At 48.2% G+C, this 24,752-nt stretch overlaps 1 protein-coding gene across 2 annotated transcripts in view; it reads left to right on the plus strand.

Annotated features, from left to right (window-relative positions):
• LOC106588635 (AT-rich interactive domain-containing protein 1A) overlaps positions 1-24,752 on the plus strand; it is a 171,707-nt gene that overhangs the window by 142,422 nt on the left and 4,533 nt on the right. Inside the window, exons 6-17 of one of the 2 annotated variants that reach the window (XM_045709601.2) lie at positions 505-594; positions 825-995; positions 2,998-3,307; positions 14,261-14,412; positions 14,559-14,668; positions 14,942-15,151; positions 15,355-15,559; positions 20,646-20,775; positions 21,018-21,175; positions 21,419-21,683; positions 22,569-22,665; positions 22,922-23,762. In XM_045709601.2, the coding sequence (XP_045565557.1) occupies positions 505-594; positions 825-995; positions 2,998-3,307; positions 14,261-14,412; positions 14,559-14,668; positions 14,942-15,151; positions 15,355-15,559; positions 20,646-20,775; positions 21,018-21,175; positions 21,419-21,683; positions 22,569-22,665; positions 22,922-23,762 (2,739 nt within the window). The remainder of the gene's footprint in view (positions 1-504; positions 595-824; positions 996-2,997; positions 3,308-14,260; positions 14,413-14,558; positions 14,669-14,941; positions 15,152-15,354; positions 15,560-20,645; positions 20,776-21,017; positions 21,176-21,418; positions 21,684-22,568; positions 22,666-22,921; positions 23,763-24,752) is intronic. The other variant, XM_045709602.2, reaches the window with a different exon arrangement.

Raw genomic sequence — 24,752 nt, forward strand, 5'->3', positions numbered from 1 at the left:
CCACAGCTTTTGTTGTAAGCCACAGCTTTTGTTGTAAACCACAGCTTTTGTTGTAAACCACAGCTTTTGTTGTAAACCACAGCTTTTGTTGTAAGCCACAGCTTTTGTTGTAAGCCACAGCTTTTGTTGTAAACCTCAGCTTTTGTTGTAAACCTCAGCTTTTGTTGTAAGCCTCAGCTTTTGTTGTAAGCCACAGCTTTTGTTGTAAGCCACAGCTTTTGTTGTAAACCTCAGCTTTTGTTGTAAACCTCAGCTTTTGTTGTAAACCACAGCTTTTGTTGTAAACCACAGCTTTTGTTGTAAGCCACAGCTTTTGTTGTAAGCCACAGCTTTTGTTGTAAACCTCAGCTTTTGTTGTAAACCTCAGCTTTTGTTGTAAGCCACAGCTTTTGTTGTAAACCTCAGCTTTTGTTGTAAGCCACAGCTTTTGTTGTACGAAACAGAAGCATGGTCTGTTTTTTATGATGCCCAGCGTGTCTGAATCTCTCTGATGTCATCACGCAGGTAACCAGATGCCTCCCCGGCCGCCCAGCGTCCATTCAGACGGCATTCTCCACACATCCATGGGCCAGTCAGCCATGGGCCAGGACAGGGGTGAGTATGAAAAGATATAGGTCGTGTTTGAGATCGTTCAGGCTGCAGTCAGGGTAGTCGATCTACAAATCACCTTGCTTTTTTATGGTTTGTTTGGATAAGGACTGATTGACATTCAACACCCGACCTTGATAGGGTTTTAGGAAATGGAACTATATGGCTGCTGTGTGGAAATGAAAGAGTATAGCTAACTTTTTCCTCTCCTCCATCTCTCCCTCTGTCTTTTGTAGTGTACATGCGTAACCCCCAGATGCCTCCCTACGGGTCGCCGCAGCAACCTGGCTCCGCCTTATCCCCTCGCCAGTCATCGGGAGGCCAGATGCATCCTGGGATGGGGCCCTACCCTCAGAACAACTCCATGGGGAACTACGGCCCTCAGGGTGGACAGTACGGACCACAAGGTGAATCCCCGTACACAGCTCGTACACAGTGAAGTCATTAAGTTGGTTCTGTCCCGCTTAACGGTGACCGGCCAAAAGATTCCAGGTCTCTCTTGAAAAGGAGACTAACCCGGTTAAAAGGAGACTAACCCGGTTAAAAGGAGACTAACCCGGTTAAATGGAGACTAACCCGGTTAAAAGGAGACTAACCCGGTTAAAAGGAGACTAACCCGGTTAAAAGGAGACTAACCCGGTTAAAAGGAGACTAACCAGGTTAAAAGGAGACTAACCTGGGTAAATGGAGACTAACCTGGTTAAATGGAGACTAACCTGGTTAAAAGGAGACTAACCTGGTTAAAAGGAGACTAACCTGGGTAAATGGAGACTAACCTGGGTAAATGGAGACTAACCTGGTTAAATGGAGACTAACCTGGTTAAAAGGAGACTAACCTGGTTAAAAGGAGACAAACCTGGGTAAATGGAGACTAACCTGGTTAAGTAAATGTTAAAGATGCAATATGCAGAAACTGCTCTGCCATTTCCTGGTTGTTAAAATTCTAATAGTTTGCTTAATTTCAGTTTGTGACAAAACAAGCAAGTTTAGTGTAGAGAATCATTGTAACATCTAAACCGCTGTGAAATATATTTTCCATAAGCAAATATATAGTATTTACAGCTCTTTGAAGCTGGTGTACAAAACCGGAAGTAAAAGACGCAAAAATGAAACTTAAGAACGGGAAGCATAGAACAGATCTCCTGTTTCTAAGACTTGCTTTTAATGAGAATGACAGATCTATAACACATTTCTATGTGATTTTGGTTGGGTCGCCCTCCAAAAAAGTTACATATTGCAGCTTTAAGAAGAGAAGGTCTCAACTATGTAGACGTCATACAAACAGATGGCAGATACGCATCGTTTTTTGGCGCTCTGTGTGAGTAAAACCCCTGATGAAGGCTGCATGCTGAAACACCTTGGTTTTAAAGGGATACTTCAGGATTTTGGCAATGAAGCCCTTTAGCTACCTCCCCAGAGTCGGATGAACTTGTGGACACCATTTTTATGTCTGCGTGCAGTTTGATTGCCGAAGTATCCCGTTAACAATGTCCTCCAAGAGCTGCTGAATAATTTTCTCCCAGCTTAGTGGAAGGAGTGGGGGAGGAAGAGAAGGGGGAACATATGCTCCTCCTGATCTTACTGAAGCGGTAGTAGGAGCCATGTGCTCCCTTTCCTGCTTTAAAGTGCTATTGCGGTGACATACACACGGCTCGTCCTGATTTGTAAAGCCATTGATTGTCGAGATAGTAGGAGCACTGTTCTCTCCTTATGTCCTCTCTTATAGCCTAGTATCGCTCTCTGGGCCGTTAAAAAAAAGATCCGAACGTTCAAATCTTTCAAAAGATTTTTCAATTGTCATCCTACAGTCATCACAGCGTTTCTGAGATAGCCTAGATCTAGAGAACCTTTTTGAAGCTGCATCCCTCAGAGGGCTTTCTTCAAGGTCTTTGAAGAAGTATGGAGATGGATTACTCATCGAATCAGACTCCAGCCCAGCATCTACACCCTGTTTCATCAGCTAGCCTGTCAGAATAGAGACCGAGAGAGAGGCGTTATCTGTGGAGTTAAATTTAGATGTGGACCACTGAAACTCCCAGCCAGGTTTCTATATGCCGGAGGCTAGACGGTTTCTGAGGCAGGCTAGGTCTAGATTCACCACAGGCTACATACAACAGGCCTAAAGCTTCACCACAGGTATCGATCTATTTGCTTGAATAAAAGCCTCCTTTTTAAACTCAAATATTAGGCCTATCTGTTAAGTCCTTTTCCTGATTTTGGTTCAATCAAGGCCCCATTTAGGACTCTTGCTGTGTTAGTGTAAGACCTGGGTTGTATTCAGTAAAAATTCAAAGTTTTGAAACCGAGTGAAACAGGGAGGTGCTACGTGGACTTAATAATAAAAGCCATTACGGTGTGCCCTTCTGAACAGCCCCCGGATGTCTCTCTGTCTCTCTCCCCACCCTCCAGGTTACCCCAGACAGCCTGGCTACAGTGGCATGCCCAACGCCAACTACCCTGGTGGTCCGGGGGGCATAAACCCTATGCCAGGCCAGGCTGGTGGGGCGCCGTATGCAGGCATGCCCCCTGGCAGGATGGGTCCGGGTCAGATGGGTGCCCGCCCCTACGGCCCCGGGATGGGCCCCAACATGGGCCCCGGCATGCCTCCACAGGTGACCTCTGGGATGTGCCCCCCTCCAGGCATGAACAGGAAGGGCCCCGGTGGCCCTCCGGATGCAGCCTCTGCCATGCACCACGGAGCCAACTCTATACACAACAGGTAGGCTGCCTGGTCTGCACTCAACAACACTTCCTTACTGCTTTAGGAGACAGGTCAGCGTCGAGTGCCATTCAATATTACATGGTTCATCTCTTTGTTGGAAATTGTGTGTTTGTGTGACCCTGAAAAACCCATTGTTTGATTCTTCCCACTCCCAGGCTCTGCTGTGTGAAAGGAGAGGTCAGGTGTGAGCCAGCCAGCCATCTAAGATGTAGACGAGTTAGGGGAACACAGGGACAGAGAGGAAAGAGAGGTGGCTTATGAGAACAGTGATCCAGGCAGTGAGTCACACAGTTGTTCAGTCAGGAAGTCTGCTGAGTCTCCAAGCAGAGAAACAGAGCCACAGAGAGAAAGACATTAGCCACTGAGCTCCAGAGAAAGACAGACATGTAAAGACAGGCCGGAAACAGACGTGTACATCAGGAGGTAAGACTGGGCCCTGTTCAGTAGGGAGTGAAACATTTTGAAACGGAGAGAAATATTCTTTAAAAAAGAAAGCGTTTTGCTATGGTGTGCCCTACTGAGTGCAACCCAAGTGTTTTCTGAAGATGTTGAGCAGAGAAGGAAGAAAGGGAAGGAGACAAGGCATTTTAGGCAGAAGTGGGCCTCTGTAAGAAAAGGGAGGGATGAGAAATACAGTAAGCAAGCCTCTTATCTCCAAAACAGAATCTTTTCAGGAAATGGGAAAAAACTGCCATATTTTTCCATTGACCAACATACAATTATGAAACTTCAGAAGCTATTTTGAATATATTTTTCATTACGAGGTTTTCATCCGACAGCAACGATATTCTTCGTATATATGTTTTGAATATTGCCATGTTGTTTTTTTAACTGTCATGTATCATAACTAGTGGTGCAACGGATCACAAAACTCACGGTTCGGATCGGAACACGGTTTTGAGTCACGGATCGGATCAGCAAAAAAAAATGGGGAGACAAATATAACTTTGCTTTCCATTTATTACTTAAAGAACACTTAAAGCAAGGACGTTTTCGATGTTTAAATAACATCTTCAAATAAAATATTCAATACTCAATTGTTAAATTAAAGTGCAATATGAGGCATGATACCTTCTTCCTTTGAACAATAGTGAATGAAAAAATAGCCCGTGTCCACTTCATCAAACAAGAGAAGAAAAAGAAAGAAATGCACACCTGAGCTTAACTTCACATTCTGTTTGTAAAAGATGAGGATGTCTACATTGTCTGGGGAGAGGGTAGACCTCTGCAGTCACTATGTCCCCTGCCGTGGAGAACACCCTCTCACTAGGAACTGAAGTGCCAGGCAGCATCTAGCCAATGTGAGGGTATTTACACTCGTTGCTTTTCCACCATGCCAGTGGATCACCATCCACTGGAACGCTGCTTGCTGCCTTGTAGGATGTCACCTCCTCTTTGATGGTGTTGGGCAAACATCCTTGCTCATAAAGGTCTCCCCGAAAAGCTCCTTCACGGCAGAATGATTTTGTGGAGGAGATGCCTCTGAGTCTGCTCCTGTCAGCTCTGTGCCCTGACCCTGCAGAAAAAATGACTGGATCTATTAACCTCCCTGGGCGAGCGTCCCACCCTAGTCAACAGCCAGTGGAATCGCGTGGCGCGAAATACAAATACCTCAAAAATGCTACAACTTCAATTTCTCAAACATATGACTATTTTACACCATTTTAAAGACAAGACTCTCGTTAACCTCTATGGGCTATGTGGGACGCAAGCGTCCCACCCCTGGTACACCCAATCAACAACAGGTGAAATATCAAGACCGCCAAATTTGAAAACAATTAAATGTCATAATTCAAATTTCTCAAACATACAACTATCTTACACCCTTTGAAAGATAAACATCTCCTTAATCTAACCACGTTGTCCGATTTCAAAAAGGCTTTACGGCGAAAGCATAAAGTTAGATTATGTTAGGAGAGTACATTGAAAATAGCTGTGTGTAATGTTTTGTCAATTCAAAGACAGGGTCACCAAAAGCAGAAAACCAGCTAAAATGATGCACTAACCTTTGACAATCTCCATCAGATGACACTCCTAGGACATTATGTTAGACAATGCATGCATTTTTTGTTCTATCAAGTTCATATTTATATCCAAAAACAGCGTTTTACTATGGCGTTGATGTTGAGGAAATCGTTTCCCTCCAATAACCGCCAGTCAAGCAGCACAACAAATTAAATAATTACTATTCGAAAACATTGGTAAAATATTATATTGTCATTCAAAGAATTATAGATTTACATCTCTTGAACGCAACCGGATTGCCAGATTTAAAAATAACCTTACTGGGAAATCACACTTTGCAATAATCTGAGCACTGCGCCCAGAAAAATACGCTTTGCGATAGACTAACCGCCATGTTGGAGAGATCTAAAATCGAAAATACTATGTAAATAATCCATTACCTTTGATTCTCTTCATCAGATGTCACTTCCAGGAATCCCAGGTCCATAACAAATGTAGTTTTGTTCGAAAAAGCTCATAATTTATGTCCAAAAAGCTCCGTGTTGTTAGCACATGATCTATGCCAGCCGGACTTCTTGTCATGAACGAGGGGGAAAAAAATATTTACGTTCGTTCAAACATGTCAAACGTTGTATAGCATAAATCATTAGTGCCTTTTTTAACCAGAACATGAATAATATTCAAGGCGGACGTTTGCATTCTCTTTTAAAACGTTTTGGAACGAGAGTACCCAACATGCACTTGCGCGCAAGAGTCTAATCGGCCATCACCGTTCCAAGGCTCTTGTTCGTTCAGTTCTCACAGTATAAGACTTAAAACACTTTCTAAAGACTGGTGACATCTAGTGGAATTCATAGGAAGTGCTCAACAATTAATAAGCCACTGTGTGTTTCAATGGCATAGGCTTAAAGGTAATTCAACACATCAGGTATCCACTTCCTGTCAGAATTTGTCTCAGGGTTTTGACTGCCATATGAGTTCTGTTATACTTACAGACACCATTCAAACAGTTTTAGAAAATTCAGTGTTTTCTATCCAAACCTGAACAATAATATGCATATTCTAGCTTCTGAGTTGGTGTAGGAGGCAGTTAAAAATGGGCACATGTTTTTTTCAAAATTCTCAATACTGCCCCCTAGCCCCAAGAGGTTATTAATCTAACCACATTGTCCAATTTCAAAAAGGCTTTACAGCGAAAGCAAAACATTAGATTATGTCAGGAGAGTACCCTGCCAAAAATAATCACAGGGCCATTTTCAAAGCAAGCATATATGTCATAAAAACCAAAACCACAGCTAAATGCAGCACTAACCTTTGATGATCTTCATCAGATGACACTCCTAGGACATTATGTTATACAATACATGCATGTTTTGTTCAATCAAGTTCATATTTATATCAAAAACCAGCTTTTTACATTAGCATGTGATGTTCAGAACTAGCATACCCACCGAAAACTTCCGGTGAATTTACTAAATTACTCATGATAAACGTTCACAAAATACATAAGAATTTTTTAAAGAATTATAGATACAGAACTCCTTTATGCAATCGCGGTGTCAGATTTTAAAATAGTTTTTCGGCGAAAGCACATTTTGCAATATTCTGAGTACATAGCTCGGCCATCACGGCTAGCTATTTTGACACCCACCAAGTTTGGGACTACCTTTGCTGTTCTTCGTCAGAATGCACTTCCAGGACTTCTACTTCAACAACAAATGTTGTTTTGGTTCCAAATAATCCATAGTTATATTCAAATAGCTGCGTTTTGTTCTTGCGTTCAGGTCACTATCCGAAGGGTGAAGCGCGAGCGCATTTCGTGACAAACAATTTCAAAATATTCCATTACCGTACTTAGAAGCATGTCAAACGCTGTTTAAAATCCATTTTTATGCTATTTTTCTCGTAAAATAGCGATAATATTCCAACCGGGAAACGTTGTATTCATTCAAAGGCTGAAAGAAAAAAATTGTGAATTCTCGTGACCGCGCATCTCCAGTGTCACTGTCCCCAGGCTGACCACTCACAAACTCTCCTGCTGTTCTTCGCCCAGAGACAGCAGACACCCCATTCCACTTTCTGGCGGCTTTAGAGAGCCAATGGGAGCCTTAGAAAGTGTCACGTTACAGCACAGATGCTGTATTTTCGATAGAGATGCAACAGAAGGACAACAAATTGTCAGACAGGGCACTTCCTGTATGGAATCTTCTCAGGTTTTGGCCTGCCATATGAGTTATGTTATACTCACAGACACCATTCAAACAGTTTTAGAAACTTTGGAGTGTTTTCTATCCAAATCTACTAATTATATGCATATTCTCGTTTCTGGGCAAGAGTAGTAACCAGTTTAAATCGGGTACGTTTTTTATCCGGCCGTGCAAATACTGCCCCCTAGCCCCAACAGGTTAAACTAACTCATTATTTATTTTCATAGAACTAGAATTGTGCCAATAACATTTAATATTCCAAATAAAAATGGATGATTCTAATAGCAATAGACTAAGATTAGATTGCGGTATATTTATTAAGTAAGATCACTGTATGTCCTCTGCTGTAGGGCAGGGTCTAGGTGAGACAGGGACTTGAACAGACAGGGACTTGAAGGTAGTCCTGTACATTAGGGGGTATCTGGGGTTCAGGTCCTCTCTAATGGCAGCCTTCACATCTAGTGATGGTGCTGTCTTCCTCACTTGGGGCCATGGATTGTAGAATCCTTGTTTTCAGAGGAAGGATCATGGACACAGACGGTGCAGTTTCAGTGCTCAATAGGGTTGTAACCGTTTTGAGGGGTTTGAGCACCTGGAGGACCTCTGCCACCTTCACGTCATCATCAGACAAGGTGACGATGTCTTTATTTTTCCAGGGTCTTGTCTGTCAGTGCAGAGTATACAGCTGCCTGCTGCTCAAAATAGCTCTCCTACATGTCAGAAGTGGAGTTCCATCTTGTTGTGACATGGTGTATGAGCTTGTGGGTCGGTAGCTGTAACATTTCCTGCTTGGTCTTTAAGCACATGAGCAGCTGTTGTGCTTTGGTGGACAAAGGAAACCACCTTCCTGATCCTCCCAAGGAGACGGTCCATCTGGTTCACTGAGATTCCCCTTTAGGATGCTAAATTGATTACATGTGCAAAGCAAGCTATCTGTGGCCCCAGTCCAGCCTCTCACTGCATTTACTTTGTTCTTGGCATTATCTGTGGTGGTTGGGATATTGTTATTGGGCCTCTCTAGCTTCCACTCTGTGGAAGTTCCTGCAGCAGATTTGTGTCTGTGACTCTCATAGAGGGGGAGTGTCTGTAGCACCGGACTTCATTTCTCTCACTCCTCTGTGGTGTAGTGAACAGTCACGTTGCTTTCTGTTACCCTGGAGGACCACTCCTCTGTGGTGTAGTGAACAGTCACAGTCACGTAGCTTTCTGTTACCCTGGAGGTCCACTCCTCTGTGGTGTAGTGAACAGTCACGTAGCTTTCTGTTACCCTGGAGGACCACTCCTCTGTGGTGTAGTGAACAGTCACGTAGCTTTCTGTTACCCTGGAGGTCCACTCCTCTGTGGTGTAGTGAACAGTCACGTAGCTTTCTGTTACCCTGGAGGACCACTCCTCTGTGGTGTAGTGAACAGTCACGTAGCTTTCTGTTACCCTGGAGGTCCACTCCTCTGTGGTGTAGTGAACAGTCACGTAGCTTTCTGTTGTCCTGGAGGTCCACTCCTCTGTGGTGTAGTGAACAGTCACGTAGCTTTCTGTTACCCTGGAGGTCCACTCCTCTGTGGTGTAGTGAGCAGTCACAGTCACGTAGCTATCTGTTACCCTGGAGGTCCACTCCTCTGTGGTGTAGTGAACAGTCACAGTCACGTAGCTTTCTGTTACCCTGGAGGTCCACTCCTCTGTGGTGTAGTGAACAGTCACGTAGCTTTCTGTTACCCTGGAGGTCCACTCCTCTGTGGTGTAGTGAGCAGTCACAGTCACGTAGCTTTCTGTTACCCTGGAGGTCCACTCCTCTGTGGTGTAGTGAACAGTCACGTAGCTTTCTGTTACCCTGGAGGTCTACTCCTCTGTGGTGTAGTGAACAGTCACAGTCATGTAGCTTTCTGTTACCGTGGAGGTCCACTCCTCTGTGGTGTAGTGAACAGTCACGTAGATTTCTGTTACCCTGGAGGTCCACTCCTATGTGGTGTAGTGAACAGTCACAGTCACGTAGCTTTCTGTTACCCTGGAGGTCCACTCCTCTGTGGTGTAGTGAACAGTCACGTAGCTTTCTGTTACCCTGGAGGTCCACTCCTCTGTGGTGTAGTGAACAGTCACAGTCACGTTGTTTTCTTTTACCCTGGAGGTCCACTCCTCTGTGGTGTAGTGAACAGTCACGTTGCTTTCTGTTACCCTGGAGGTCCACTCCTCTGTGGTGTAGTGAACAGTCACGTTGCTTTCTGTTACCCTGGAGGTCCACTCCTCTGTGGTGTAGTGAACAGTCACGTAGCTTTCTGTTACCCTGGAGGTCCACTCCTCTGTGGTGTAGTGAACAGTCACAGTCACGTATCTTTCTGTTACCCTGGAGGTCCACTCCTCTGTGGTGTAGTGAACAGTCACGTAGCTTTCTGTTACCCTGGAGGTCCACTCCTCTGTGGTGTAGTGAACAGTCACGTAGCTTTCTGTTACCCTGGAGGTCCACTCCTCTGTGGTGTAGTGAACAGTCACAGTCACGTAGCTTTCTGTTACCCTGGAGGTCCACTCCTCCGTGGTGTAGTGAACAGTCACGTAGCTTTCTGTTACCCTGGAGGTCTACTCCTCTGTGGTGTAGTGAACAGTCACAGTCACGTAGCTTTCTGTTACCCTGGAGGTCCACTCCTCTGTGATGTAGTGAACAGTCACAGTCACGTAGCTTTCTGTTACCCTGGAGGTCCACTCCTCTGTGGTGTAGTGAGCAGTCACAGTCACGTAGCTTTCTGTTACCCTGGAGGTCCACTCCTCTGTGGTGTAGTGAGCAGTCACAGTCACGTAGCTTTCTGTTACCCTGGAGGTCCACTCCTCTGTGGTGTAGTGAGCAGTCACAGTCACGTACCTTTCTGTTACCCTGGAGGTCCACTCCTCTGTGGTGTAGTGAACAGTCACAGTCACGTAGCTTTCTGTTACCCTGGAGGTCCACTCCTCTGTGGTGTAGTGAACAGTCACAGTCACGTAGCTTTCTGTTACCCTGGAGGTCCACTCCTCTGTGGTGTAGTGAACAGTCACAGTCACGTAGCTTTCTGTTACCCTGGAGGTCCACTCCTCTGTGGTGTAGTGAACAGTCACGTTGCTTTCTGTTACCCTGGAGGTCCACTCCTCTGTGGTGTAGTGAACAGTCACAGTCACGTAGCTTTCTGTTACCCTGGAGGTCCACTCCTCTGTGGTGTAGTGAACAGTCACAGTCACGTATCTTTCTGTTACCCTGGAGGTCCACTCCTCTGTGGTGTAGTGAACAGTCACAGTCACATAGCTTTCTGTTACCCTGGAGGTCCACTCCTCTGTGGTGTAGTGAACAGTCACGTAGCTTTCTGTTACCCTGGAGGTCCACTCCTCTGTGGTGTAGTGAGCAGTCACAGTCACGTAGCTATCTGTTACCCTGGAGGTCCACTCCTCTGTGGTGTAGTGAACAGTCACAGTCACGTAGCTTTCTGTTACCCTGGAGGTCCACTCCTCTGTGGTGTAGTGAACAGTCACGTAGCTTTCTGTTACCCTGGAGGTCCACTCCTCTGTGGTGTAGTGAGCAGTCACAGTCACGTAGCTTTCTGTTACCCTGGAGGTCCACTCCTCTGTGGTGTAGTGAACAGTCACGTAGCTTTCTGTTACCCTGGAGGTCTACTCCTCTGTGGTGTAGTGAACAGTCACAGTCATGTAGCTTTCTGTTACCGTGGAGGTCCACTCCTCTGTGGTGTAGTGAACAGTCACGTAGATTTCTGTTACCCTGGAGGTCCACTCCTATGTGGTGTAGTGAACAGTCACAGTCACGTAGCTTTCTGTTACCCTGGAGGTCCACTCCTCTGTGGTGTAGTGAACAGTCATGTAGCTTTCTGTTACCCTGGAGGTCCACTCCTCTGTGGTGTAGTGAACAGTCACAGTCACGTTGCTTTCTGTTACCCTGGAGGTCCACTCCTCTGTGGTGTAGTGAACAGTCACGTTGCTTTCTGTTACCCTGGAGGTCCACTCCTCTGTGGTGTAGTGAACAGTCACGTTGCTTTCTGTTACCCTGGAGGTCCACTCCTCTGTGGTGTAGTGAACAGTCACGTAGCTTTCTGTTACCCTGGAGGTCCACTCCTCTGTGGTGTAGTGAACAGTCACAGTCACGTATCTTTCTGTTACCCTGGAGGTCCACTCCTCTGTGGTGTAGTGAACAGTCACGTAGCTTTCTGTTACCCTGGAGGTCCACTCCTCTGTGGTGTAGTGAACAGTCACGTAGCTTTCTGTTACCCTGGAGGTCCACTCCTCTGTGGTGTAGTGAACAGTCACAGTCACGTAGCTTTCTGTTACCCTGGAGGTCCACTCCTCCGTGGTGTAGTGAACAGTCACGTAGCTTTCTGTTACCCTGGAGGTCTACTCCTCTGTGGTGTAGTGAACAGTCACAGTCACGTAGCTTTCTGTTACCCTGGAGGTCCACTCCTCTGTGATGTAGTGAACAGTCACAGTCACGTAGCTTTCTGTTACCCTGGAGGTCCACTCCTCTGTGGTGTAGTGAGCAGTCACAGTCACGTAGCTTTCTGTTACCCTGGAGGTCCACTCCTCTGTGGTGTAGTGAACAGTCACAGTCACGTAGCTTTCTGTTACCCTGGAGGTCCACTCCTCTGTGGTGTAGTGAGCAGTCACAGTCACGTAGCTTTCTGTTACCCTGGAGGTCCACTCCTCTGTGGTGTAGTGAGCAGTCACAGTCACGTAGCTTTCTGTTACCCTGGAGGTCCACTCCTCTGTGGTGTAGTGAACAGTCACGTAGCTTTCTGTTACCCTGGAGGTCCACTCCTCTGTGGTGTAGTGAACAGTCACGTAGCTTTCTGTTACCCTGGAGGTCCACTCCTCTGTGGTGTAGTGAACAGTCACGTAGCTTTCTGTTACCCTGGAGGTCCACTCCTCTGTGGTGTAGTGAACAGTCACAGTCACGTATCTTTCTGTTACCCTGGAGGTCCACTCCTCTGTGGTGTAGTGAACAGTCACAGTCACGTAGCTTTCTGTTACCCTGGAGGTCCACTCCTCTGTGGTGTAGTGAACAGTCACGTAGCTTTCTGTTACCCTGGAGGTCCACTCCTCTGTGGTGTAGTGAACAGTCACGTTGCTTTCTGTTACCCTGGAGGTCCACTCCTCTGTGGTGTAGTGAACAGTCACGTTGCTTTCTGTTACCCTGGAGGTCCACTCCTCTGTGGTGTAGTGAACAGTCACGTAGCTTTCTGTTACCCTGGAGGTCCACTCCTCTGTGGTGTAGTGAACAGTCACAGTCACGTAGCTTTCTGTTACCCTGGAGGTCCACTCCTCTGTGGTGTAGTGAACAGTCACAGTCACGTAGCTTTCTGTTACCCTGGAGGTCCACTCCTCTGTGGTGTAGTGAACAGTCACGTAGCTTTCTGTTACCCTGGAGGTCTACTCCTCTGTGATGTAGTGAGCGGTCATAGTCACGTAGCTTTCTGTTACCCTGGAAGTCCACCCGTCTGTGGTGTAGTGAGCAGTCACGTAGCTTTCTGTTACCCTGGAGGTCCACTCCTCTGTGGTGTAGTGAACAGTCACGTAGCTTTCTGTTACCCTGGAGGTCCACTCCTCTGTGGTGTAGTGAGCAGTCACAGTCACGTAGCTTTCTGTTACCCTGGAGGTCCACTCCTCTGTGGTGTAGTGAACAGTCACAGTCACGTAGCTTTCTGTTACCCTGGAGGTCCACTCCTCTGTGGTGTAGTGAACAGTCACGTAGCTTTCTGTTACCCTGGAGGTCCACTCCTCTGTGGTGTAGTGAACAGTCACGTAGCTTTCTGTTACCATGGAGGTCCACTTCTCTGTGGTGTAGTGAACAGTCACGTAGCTTTCTGTTACCCTGGAGGTCCACTCCTCTGTGGTGTAGTGAACAGTCATGTAGCTTTCTGTTACCCTGGAGGTCTACTCCTCTGTGATGTAGTGAGCGGTCATAGTCACGTAGCTTTCTGTTACCCTGGAAGTCCACCCGTCTGTGGTGTAGTGAGCAGTCACGTAGCTTTCTGTTACCCTGGAGGTCCACTCCTCTGTGGTGTAGTGAGCAGTCAGAGTCACACAGGTTTCCGTTACCCTGGAGGTCCACTCCTCTGTGGTGTAGTGAGCAGTCACGTAGCTTTCTGTTACCCTGGAGGTCCACTCCTCTGTGGTGAGGGCAACAGAGGATGCCTTGGATAATTCGTTGACAATTTTGACATTTTCCTGTTCATAAAGATCTGGCACGATCTTCATGCTGAAGAGGATTTCCTAGCGTGGCTGAAGCACTTTCACCATATTTTTAAACCCTTTGTTTTCCACAACAGAGTATGGCCTCATGTCTGCAACGATAAACATCCCAATAGATTTGGTGATGGCTTCAGCCCGGTCTGATTCTGCAGCAAAGGGCTTAAATGTTGCGGTGAGATGTTGTTGTCTCTTGGCTGACTTGGCTCCTGTCACTCACCAGGGTGATGACGTTTTAAATGTGTGACCATGCTCCCTGTATTTCCCTGATCATACGGCTTTCTTGTGTTAACATTGCCTACACACCGTAATGCTGTTGTCCACCACCCTTCTTCCGTCATCATATTTGACAGGGAAGCCAAAATGCAATTGATCCGCGGTCCACATGCGTGCCGAACTGTGGGGGGGTGATCCGTACGGTCCACATGCGTGCCGAACTGTGGGGGGGTGGTGATCCGTACGGTCCATATGCGTGCCGAACTGTGGGGGGGTGATCCGTACGGTCCGTTACACCACTAATCGTAACCATTGTGAATGGTTTTATGTTGTCGTCTCCCCCTCCCACCTTTCCAGGCCTCCAGGTTACCCCCCCAATATGCCCCATGGAGCAGGGTCTCCGTATGGCCCTGGGCCAGGGGCCATCAACAGCATGCAAGGTATGATGAACCAGGGAGGACCCTACGGAGGAGGGCCAATGGGAGGAAACATGGCCAACAACACACCTGGTGAGTCTGGACAAGATATTCAGTCTGTGGTTAGTCTGGACATTTTTAATCACCCAACTCAAGTGGACAAAAGATTGCTTTTGGCATATCATCTGACGTGATATTGGATTGAAATGTTACCCCCTGATTTGTTCTCCATCTGCCAGGCATGGCTCCTAGCCCTGAGTTTGGCATCGATGTCAAACTGAACCCAGCCCAGAAGATGAACAACAAGGTGGACGGCACGCCCAAACCTGAAACCAAGAAGGTAAAGAAGGTTTGTGGTCACTGACTTGTGGTACTGAATGATACAGTCAGAATGAGAGAGCTGCATGGTTGTGTTTGTGCATGGAAATAGAATCCCTAGAACAGCCAAAGCCCCTCTGACCGTGGCAATTTGACTGGTAACCTCATGGGTACACTCAATATGGCTGAGCTGGTATTGTGATTGGGATTCTACTTCTATGAGGTAGTGAGTGGAAGTAAGTTGAAGTCATTGGTGAATATCAAGCCAAATCCTCACCACTTCCCCCCCATCTCCCTCTTTCAGAAGTCCAACTCTTCCACCACGACCAATGAGAAGATAACCCGTCTGTATGAGCTGGGTCCGGAGCTGGAGAGGAGGACGTGGGTAGACCGGTACCTGGCGTTCGCTGAGGAGAAGGCCATGGGCATGACCAACCTTCCCGCCGTGGGACGCAAACCTCTGGACCTCTTCAGACTTTACGTCTCGGTCAAAGAGATCGGAGGCCTCACACAGGTCAGTGGTATTTGCAGTATTTGTGTTTAGTGTGTTATTGTGTGTGTGTGTGTGTGTGTCTATTTATCTCTCTGTTTTAGTACACTGTCGTTATTTGCCTGATAATCTTGTGTTATTGTCATTTTATTTTTCTACAGCTGTAAAGAGTTGTTCTATGCCCGAACATCACATATTTACATATCCTCGTTCCTTCCGCCCACCAGGTGAACAAGAATAAGAAGTGGAGGGAGCTGTCCACCAACCTGAACGTGGGCACGTCCAGCAGCGCCGCCAGCTCTCTGAAGAAGCAGTACATCCAGTGTCTGTACGCCTTCGAGTGCAAGATCGAACGTGGCGAGGACCCGCCCCCAGATCTCTTCACTGACGCCAAAAAGACCACCCAGCCCAAGATTCAGCCCCCCAGCCCAGGTCAGTGTTCTGTCTGTCAGCCCCCCAGCCCAGGTCAGTGTTCTGTCTGTCAGCCCCCCAGCCCAGGTCAGTGTTCTGTCTGTCAGCCCCCCAGCCCAGGTCAGTGTTCTGTCTGTCAGCCCCCCAGCCCAGGTCAGTGTTCTGTCTGTCTGCCCCAGCCCAGGTCAGTGTTCTGTCTGTCTGCCCCCCAGCCCAGGTCAGTGTCTGTCTGTCAGCCCCCCAGCCCAGGTCAGTGCTCTGTCTGTCTGTCTGTCTGTCTGTCTGTCCCCCAGCCCAGGTCAGTGCTGTGTCTGTGTGTCTGTCTGTCAGCCCCCCAGCCCAGGTCAGTGCTCTGTCTGTCTGTCTGTCTGTCTGTCTGTCTGTCTGTCCCCCAGCCCAGGTCAGTGCTGTGTCTGTGTGTCTGTCTGTCAGCCCCCCAGCCTAGGTCAGTGCTCTGTCTGTCTGTCTGTCTGTCTGTCTGTCTGTCTGTCTGTCTGTCTGTCTGTCTGTCTGTCTGTCTGTCTGTCTGTCTGTCTGTATGTCTGTCCCCCAGCCCAGGTCAGTGCTGTGTCTGTCTGTCTGTCTGTCTGTCTGTCTGTCTGTCTGTCTGTCTGTCTGTCTGTCTGTCTGTCTGTCTGTCTGTCTGTCTGTCTGTCTGTCTGTCTGTCAGCCCCCCAGCCCAGGTGTCTGTCTGTCTGTCTGTCTGTCTGTCTGTCTGTCTGTCTGTCTGTCTGTCTGTCTGTCTGTCTGTCTGTCTGTCTGTCTGTCTGTCTGCCCCCCAGCCCAGGTCAGTGCTGTGTGTGTCCTGAGTATTTGACTTTGTCTGTGTGTGTGTGTGTGTGTGTGTGTGTGTGTGTGTGTGTGTGTGTGTGTGTGTGTGTGTGTGTGTCAGCCCCTAGTCCATGTCAGTGCCGGATACTCAAACTAGTACTTCACATCCCCTCCCATACCGACTCTGTTCAGTTTGACTTATAGAAAGTTACGTTGATTTAAATGGAATGAGTGAAAGAGTGTTTGGTTTCTCCAGTCTCTTGAGGTTCTTGCGGTTACTGTGCTGTTTATCATATCCAATGCATTCGGAAGGTATTCAGACCCCGTTACAGCCTTATTCTAAAATTGATTGTTTTAAAAATCCCCTCAATCTACACATAATACCTCATAATGACAACAAAAAAACAGGTTAAATGTTTATTTAATTTTTTATCACATTTACATAAGTATTCAGACACTTTACTCAGTACTTTGTTGAAGCACCTTTGGCAGTGATTACAGCCTGGAGTCTTATTGGGTATGACGCTACAAGCTTGGAACACCTGTATTTGGGGAGTTTCTCCCATTCTTCTCTGCAGATCCTCTCGAGATCTGTCAGGTTGGATGAGGAGCGTCGCTGCACAGCTATTTTCAGTCTGGGCTTTGACTGGGCCACTCAAGGACATTCAGAGACTTGTCCCAAAGCCACTCCTGCTTTGTCTTGGCTGTGTGCTTAGGATCGTTGCTCGCCCCAGTCTGAGGTCCTGAGCGCTCTGGAGCAGGTTTTCATCAAGGATCTCTCTGTACTATGCTCCGTTCATCTTTCCCTTGATCCTGACTAGTCTCCCAGTCCCTGCTGCTGAAAAACATCCCCACAGCATGACGCTGCCACCACCATGCTTCACCGTAGGGATGGTACCAGGTTTCCTCCGGACTTGACACTTGGCATTCAGGCCAAAGAGTTCAATCTTGGTTTCATCAGACCAGAGAATCTTGTTTCTCATGGTCTGAGAGTCCTTTAGGTGCCTTTTGGCAAACTCCAAGAGGGCTGTCGTGCCTTTTACTGAGGAGTGGCTTCCGTCTGGCCACTCTACCATAAAGGCCTGCTTGGTGGAGGGCTGCAGAGATGGTTGTCCTTCTGGAAGGTTCTCCCATCTCCACAGAGGAACTCTGGTTCATCGGGTTCTTGGTCACCTCCCTGACCAAGACCCTTCTCCCCCGATTGCTCAGTTTGGCCGGGCAGCCAGCTCTAGGAAGAGTCTTGGTGGTTCCAAACTTCTTCCATTTAAGAATGATGGAGGCCACTCTGTTCTTGGGGACCTTCAATGCTGCAGAAATGTTTTGGTTCCCTTCCCTAGATCTGTGCCTCGACACAATCCTGTCTCGGAGCTCTATGGACAATTCCTTTGACCTAATGGCTTGGTTTTTGCTCTGACATGCACTGTCAACTGTGGGACCTTATATAGACAGGTGTGTGCTTGTCCAAATCATCTCCAATCAGTTGATTGTTCCACTGGTGTACTCTTATCCAGTTGTAGAAACATCTCAAGGATGATCAGTGGAAACAGGATGCTCCTGAGCTCAATTACGAGTCTCACAGCAAGGGGTGTGTGTGTGTGTGTGTGTGTGTGTGTGTGTGTGTGTGTGTGTGTGTGTGTGTGTGTGTTCGTTCATTCTTATACATTTGCATAAATAACAAACATTTTAAACGTTTTTCGCTTTGTCATTGTGGTATTGTGTGTAGAAGAGAATGTGTGATGAGGGGAAAACAATTATTTAATCGGTTTTAGAATAAGGCTGTAACGTAACAAAATGTGGAAAAAGGGGTCTGAATACTTTCTGAAGGGGCTGTAGATCTCTCGTGTCCCTCCCCATATAACTGGGCCATAATCTTATTTTACTGTGTCCTATGAATTGTAAAGTTAAAAGGCAAACTTAGAACGTGGTCCGTCATCTCCTCTATAAATTACCGTCTTTTTGGCTGATGATAAACAACCTGGAAACGATAGTGTCGCCAAGGTAGCATGTCACAGGCTAGCATGTCACAGTTTCATGAGCATATCTGGGGGAACACTTCCTGGCATTTACCAAAGTGTGTGTGTGTGTGAAGACGAGGTGGGGAATCGACGTGTCCTTTAGCCTGGTGTGTGTTGGTCACTTAGGTGTGTGTCTTCTCCTGGATGCAACTTCCCTTTGCAGCCTCAGACCACCAAGACTTTATTCTAAACATGCTGGTATGCTGAGGCCGTGCTGTGGTTGTCTATGACAGACAGACTGTGTTGGTTCCATGGTTCCTCATCGTCTAATGCTGGAGGTTAATGGGGCTGTCCTCAGTGATCTGCTCCCCCTGCATATCTCCTCAGGAGGGTGTTGTGTTCTGGAGAGGCTGGTCTTTTGGTATCACTGTCAGCCTGGCAGACACACCATGAACACATGATGCCAGAGCCAGCCACGTGCTCCTCAACAGTCTGCTCTGCTGCTCTGCTGCTCTGGCCAAGCCAAGGATGGGCTGTCATATCAGGGTGCAGTGAGTCAGAGCTAGGAGGGATGGGAGAGGTTATGGGGGTGCAGGGAGTCAGAGCCAGGAGGGATGGGGTGGGGAGAGGTTATGGGGGTGCAGGGAGTCAGAGCCAGGAGGGATGGGAGAGGTTATGGGGGTGCAGGGAGTCAGAGCCAGGAGGGATGGGGTGGGAGAGGTTATGGGGGTGCAGGGAGTCAGAGCCAGGAGGGATGGGAGAGGTTATGGGGGTGCAGGGAGTCAGAGCCAGGAGGGATGGGAGAGGTTATGGGGGTGCAGGGAGTCAGAGCCAGGAGGGATGGGGTGGGAGAGGTTATGGGGGTGCAGGGAGTCAGAGCCAGGAGGGATGGGGTGGGGAGAGGTTATGGGGGTGCAGGGAGTCAGAGCCAGGAGGGATGGGAGAGGTTATGGGGGTGCAGGGAGTCAGAGCTAGGAGGGATGGGGTGGGGAGAGGTTATGGGGGTGCAGGGAGTCAGAGCCAGGAGGGATGGGGAGAGGTTATGGGGGTGCAGGGAGTCAGAACCAGGAGGGATGGGGAGAGGTTATGGGGGTGCAGGGAGTCAGAGCCAGGAGGGATGGGGAGAGGTTATGGGGTTGCAGGGAGTCAGAACCAGGAGGGATGGGAGAGGTTATGGGGGTGCAGGGAGTCAGAGCCAGGAGGGATGGGGAGAGGTTATGGGGGTGCAGGGAGATCCTCTGTGGTGGGGAATAAGTGCCAGGCTGGGGGAGAGGGACGAGGGGTGAGGAAGGGGGAGAGGGGTGCAGGGGAGATTGTGTGTGTGTGGTGGGAAGTCAATGCCAGAGGGGTGGGTAGTTGGGAGGAGAGGGGTGAGGAGGGGTGCAGGGGAGATCTCTCTGATGGGGAGTATGTCTGCTGGCAGCCCCTCAATAGTAAGAAGACAGGTAGGGGGGGTTGTTGATTCCCTCCATTACTAGCTGTTACTACTGCAGGGCCTGGTGTCTGGTTCCTGGCCCACGGCTTCACAGGCAACCCCCCCCCCCCCCCTCCCTGGAGCTCTGTGCTGAGCCAGAAAATGATGAATGGGAAAAGAGGTTGTGTGTGTGTGTGTGTGTGTGTAAAGTCACACGCTTATTTTTTTCCTCCCTGGCCTGCTGTCTTTTTTTTCTCCTTTCCCGAGATTCCCCCCTTTCACCCCCCTCCTCCTCCTCCCACTCTCTTCAGCTGTAGTAGAGGGAAGTCCCTGCACGGAGGGAGGGAGGGAGGGAGGGAGGGAGGGAGGGAGGGCAGGCAGATTGATGTTTGCACTGCAATGTGTGAGAAAATGTGAATAACTGTGACCTGTCAATGACCGTGTGTGTGTGTGTGTGTGTGTGTGTGTGTGTGTGTGTGTGTGTGTGTGTGTGTGTGTGTGTGTGTGTGTGTGTGTGTGTGTGTAAATGAATGAAACACATGACTCATCCGACAGGCATGCTAATAGTGAGAAGGCATGAGCTGGGCAAAAAGACGAGAGCCACACACACACACTGGACCATGTGGTAATCTGACAGTCTGACTTTACCTCAGTGTTTCCTGGTGACTTTGTGATGCCAGCAGCAAGGCATGCTGAGATGTGCTGAAGTGTTCAGCACCGGTGTGTGTGTGTGTGTGTGTGTGTGTAGCACGGGAATGAGTTAATAGGGTTTGAGCTAGCCAACAGCAGCAGCATGGGAGGGAGAGATACGGTTTAGTCTCTTAACATGGCTGGACTCTCTTTCTCTCACTGAGTCTCTTCTATAACACAGCTGAAGCTGTGCATGGGCGTTCAGTGGGATTCAGCGCTGTGACGTGTGTGTGTGTGTGACTAAAATGTGCGTATCTCGACCGTGTGTGTGTTGCAGCTGGGTCTGGATCTCTGCAGGGCCCCCAGACCCCCCAGTCCACCAGCAGTTCCATGGCGGAGGGGGGAGACCAGAAGCCCCCTACCCCAGCCTCCACCCCTCACAGCCAGATGCCCCCCATGCCCGTCAGGTACCTATGACACACACTCAACTACTGTCTGAAAACATCCTCTCTCTGCTACACCTGACAACAATCTCCTACCCTTCCCCTCCATTCAAGGGGAACCAAACTAACAACACAATTCAACATGTTATTTAGCTCGTTTGTTTTTTGGGTAATTAAATCTGTTTTTCTCTCTTTTTAAATGCCTCTCTTTCCCTCCTCCCTTTTCTCCCCTCCTCCTCCCTCCCTCTCTCCCCTCCTCCCTGTAGGCTGCAGGACCCGTTTGCAGACGGGGTTGACCCGGCATTTGCCAGACGGAACTCTATGACCCCCAACAGCTACCAGCCTGGGATGGGCGGTCCGGAGATGATGGGCAACATGGGGCCCTACGAATCCAACAAGGACCCCTTTGGTGGCATGAGGAAAGGTGAGCGATAGGTCTAACTGGCTTTTAGAGATGTTATTTGGAAATAAGGAAAATGATTCAACAATACTGTACGAAGACTCTGAGTATGTTGTATATCATGTGTGGCTGAGTTGGTTAAGAGCGTGGTGCTAACAACACCAAGAGTGTTGGTTGTGCTGGGCTCTAACCATCTGCTAAGTGGCCTAGACAGACTTGTCCCATACAATAGACATTGAGACATTGTTCAACCCTAACTCTCTGCAGCTGGAGAGCAATTCATGACTCCAGGGCCGGGCCCTAACAGTGGTATGGAGGGGCAGTTCAACAGAGGCCCCCCAGGGCCCATGGGCCCCAACATGCAGATGGGTCCGAGACAACAGTACCCCTACGGACCTGGATATGACAGGAGACAGGAGCCAGGGATGGGTCCTGACGGCAGTATGGGTCCTGGGGCCCCCCAGCCCAACCTGATGCCTTCAGGGGCCGACTCGGGGATGTACTCCCCTAGCCGACCCCCACCGCAGCAACGGTCAGTACCTCAAACTGGGCTACCGTAATTTCCGGACTATAAGCCGCTACTTTTTTCCCACGCTTTGAACCTCGCGGCTTAAACAATGACGCGGCTAATATATGGATTTTTCCCGCATTCAAATACATTTAAAAAAAAAAAAAAAAAAATACACATTCTGTGACGTGCTCAGTTTTTTGGCGGCATGAAGCTTTCATTAGACCAATGAAATTGCCGAACGGGTTAAGGTCAAACAACTTTTTTGTTTACTGTTTAGATTAAATCGAGTGCTCTCAAACTTCCCATCATTCTGATTACGGTAGTCATTTTGTCACCCTCATCATGGCAAAGACACGGAGAAATGCATATGATGCAGCTTTCAACATGAAGGCGATTGATCTGGCTGTTGGAAAAGGAAATAGAGCTGCTGCACGGGAGCTTGGTCTGGAGCAATGACTTTCTTGGTAGGCTACTGTTTACTGCTAATTTTTTATTTTTTGTTACAAGCGGTGTTTCGTTAAAGCCTATTTATTTTTGTTACAAGCCGTGTTTCGTTAAAGCCTGTGTAAAGTTAATTTGTTTCAACGTACCGTTAGGCATCTGCGGCTTATAGACGTGCGGCTTATTTATGTTCAAAATAATATTTTTTTTTCAATTCAGTGGGTTCGGCTTATATTCAGGTGCGCTCAATAGTCCGGAAATTACGGTAAATCACATACAGGATCTTATACATGTTAAATACGCTACTGTCTTTTCTCAAGAAGGCTTTGATGTTGGTGTGACCTTATGTTATCTAATCAAGCATTTGCTTTCTATGATTTTGTGTTTTCTGTGTAGTTTATTTTAGTTCTGCTGCATTTCATTTGCCAAAGTGTTAATTTGTTAACCTTGTGTGTTGTGTTCCAGGCATGATTCCTATGGTAATCAGTATCCTGGTCAAGGAGCGCCACCTGGTGGCCCCTACCCCAATCAGCAGCCAGGAATGTTTCCACAGCAACAACCCGTAAGAACATGTTGTCCACTGCTCTCTTTGTGTACCCATATCTGCTTCAGAAGCCGTGTAAATGTTCACTTGCATTTAGCGGTATAACTTATTCAGTGAAATGAATATGGGATGTTGTATTGATACGATATGAATGTAAAAAATGCATATAATAACGTAGTGAAATGTATTGAATCCATAATCAATATGTACATGCTGGATATATAATCCATTGGTTTGATATTGAGATGCTAACAATATGTCTGTATGTGTTCAGAACTACAAGCGTCCTCCAGTGGACGGGGGCTACGGTCCCCCAGCGAAGCGTCATGAGGGGGATGGGATGTACAATGTCCCCTTCAGCGGTCAGCAGCAGCCAGGGCCCCAGCCCTCCGGGGGCCCCCAGGGCCAACAAGACATGTACAATCAGTACAACGCAGGCTACCCCGGCTCTGACCGCCGACCACCTGGCCCCCAGGGCCAGTTCCCTTTCCCCTTCGGCCGAGACCGGGCACCCTCCAGCGGGGGCCCCAACTCCCAGTCCCCCATGCCTCCCCAGATGATGGGCAGCCCTATGCAGGCAGCCCCTGACGGCCCCCAGGGCCCCATGTGGCAGGGACGCAATGAGATGGGTTACCCCAACTACCCCAACCGCCAGGGGCCTCCAGGACCTGGCCAGGGCCCCCCCCAGGGCTACCACGGCATGAACCGCTCTGAGGAGATGATGCCAGGGGCTGACCAGCGGATGAACCATGAGGGCCAGTGGCCTGGACACCCCAGCCAGAGACAGTCCCCCTACGGGCCGGGGGGCTCGGGTCCCCCCATGTCCAGACCCCTGCAGTCCAGCTATCAGAGCTCCCAGAACCATATTTCCCAGGTGTCCAGCCCTGCCCCCATGCCCCGCCCCATGGAAAGCCGGACGTCCCCCTCCAAGTCTCCATACATGCACTCAGGCATCAAGATGCAGAAGGCGGGGCCCCCCGTGCCCGCGTCCCACATAGGCCAGGCCCCTGTGCAGCCCCCCCTCATCAGGCGGGACATAGCCTTCCCCCCAGGGTCGGTGGAGGCCTCCCAACCCATCCTCAAACCCCGAGGACGACTCACCATGAAAGACATCGGTATGAAAGTGTTGACTGATTTGTTTTCACCCAAAACTTGCCATTTTAAGGATATTCAATGTTTAGCAGTCACCCACACTGTTTCTTAAAAAACAAACAATTATTTTAAAATAAGTATTATACTCCTAAACAATGTTCCCTCAAATTTCTGGGACACTCACAACATTTTAGGTATTGTGAGAGGAAACTTGAACGTTGTTAGAATTTTGGCCAACTTCTGGCGCTCGTTTACAGTGAACACTGAGGCTGTACCCTTCCTGTTTTAGACAGTAGCCAATAGGCTGTACCCTTCCAGTTTTAGACAGTAGCCAATAGGCTGTACCCTTCCAGTTTTAGACAGTAACCAATAGGCTGTACCCTTCCAGTTTTAGACAGTAGCCAATAGGCTGTACCCTTCCAGTTTTAGACAGTAGCCAATAGGCTGTACCCTTCCAGTTTTAGACAGTAGCCAATAGGCTGTACCCTTCCTGTTTTAGACAGTAGCCAATAGGCTGTACCCTTCCTGTTTTAGACAGTAGCCAATAGGCTGTACCCTTCCTGTTTTAGACAGTAGCCAATAGGCTGTACCCTTCCTGTTTTAGACAGTAGCCAATAGGCTGTACCCTTCCTGTTTTAGACAGTAGCCAATAGGCTGTACCCTTCCTGTTTTAGACAGTAGCCAATAGGCTGTACCCTTCCTGTTTTAGACAGTAGCCAATAGGCTGTACCCTTCCAGTTTTAGACAGTAGCCAATAGGCTGTACCCTTCCAGTTTTAGACAGTAGCCAATAAGCTGTGCCCTTCCAGTTTTAGACAGTAGCCAATAAGCTGTACCCTTCCTGTTTTAGACAGTAGCCAATAAGCTGTGCCCTTCCAGTTTTAGACAGTAGGCTGTGGCTGTTTGATCATAATGTAGGCCGTCCAACAAAACCAATGGAGCAAATCCCATAATATTTTCACATGGAAATAGATTTTGATTTCTATGATATAGACTACAGTAGCATATATGTGG

The sequence above is a fragment of the Salmo salar genome, chromosome 27 (genome assembly GCF_965601325.2).
Source record: "Salmo salar chromosome 27, fSalSal1, whole genome shotgun sequence".
Classification (NCBI taxonomy): Eukaryota; Metazoa; Chordata; class Actinopteri; order Salmoniformes; family Salmonidae; genus Salmo; species Salmo salar.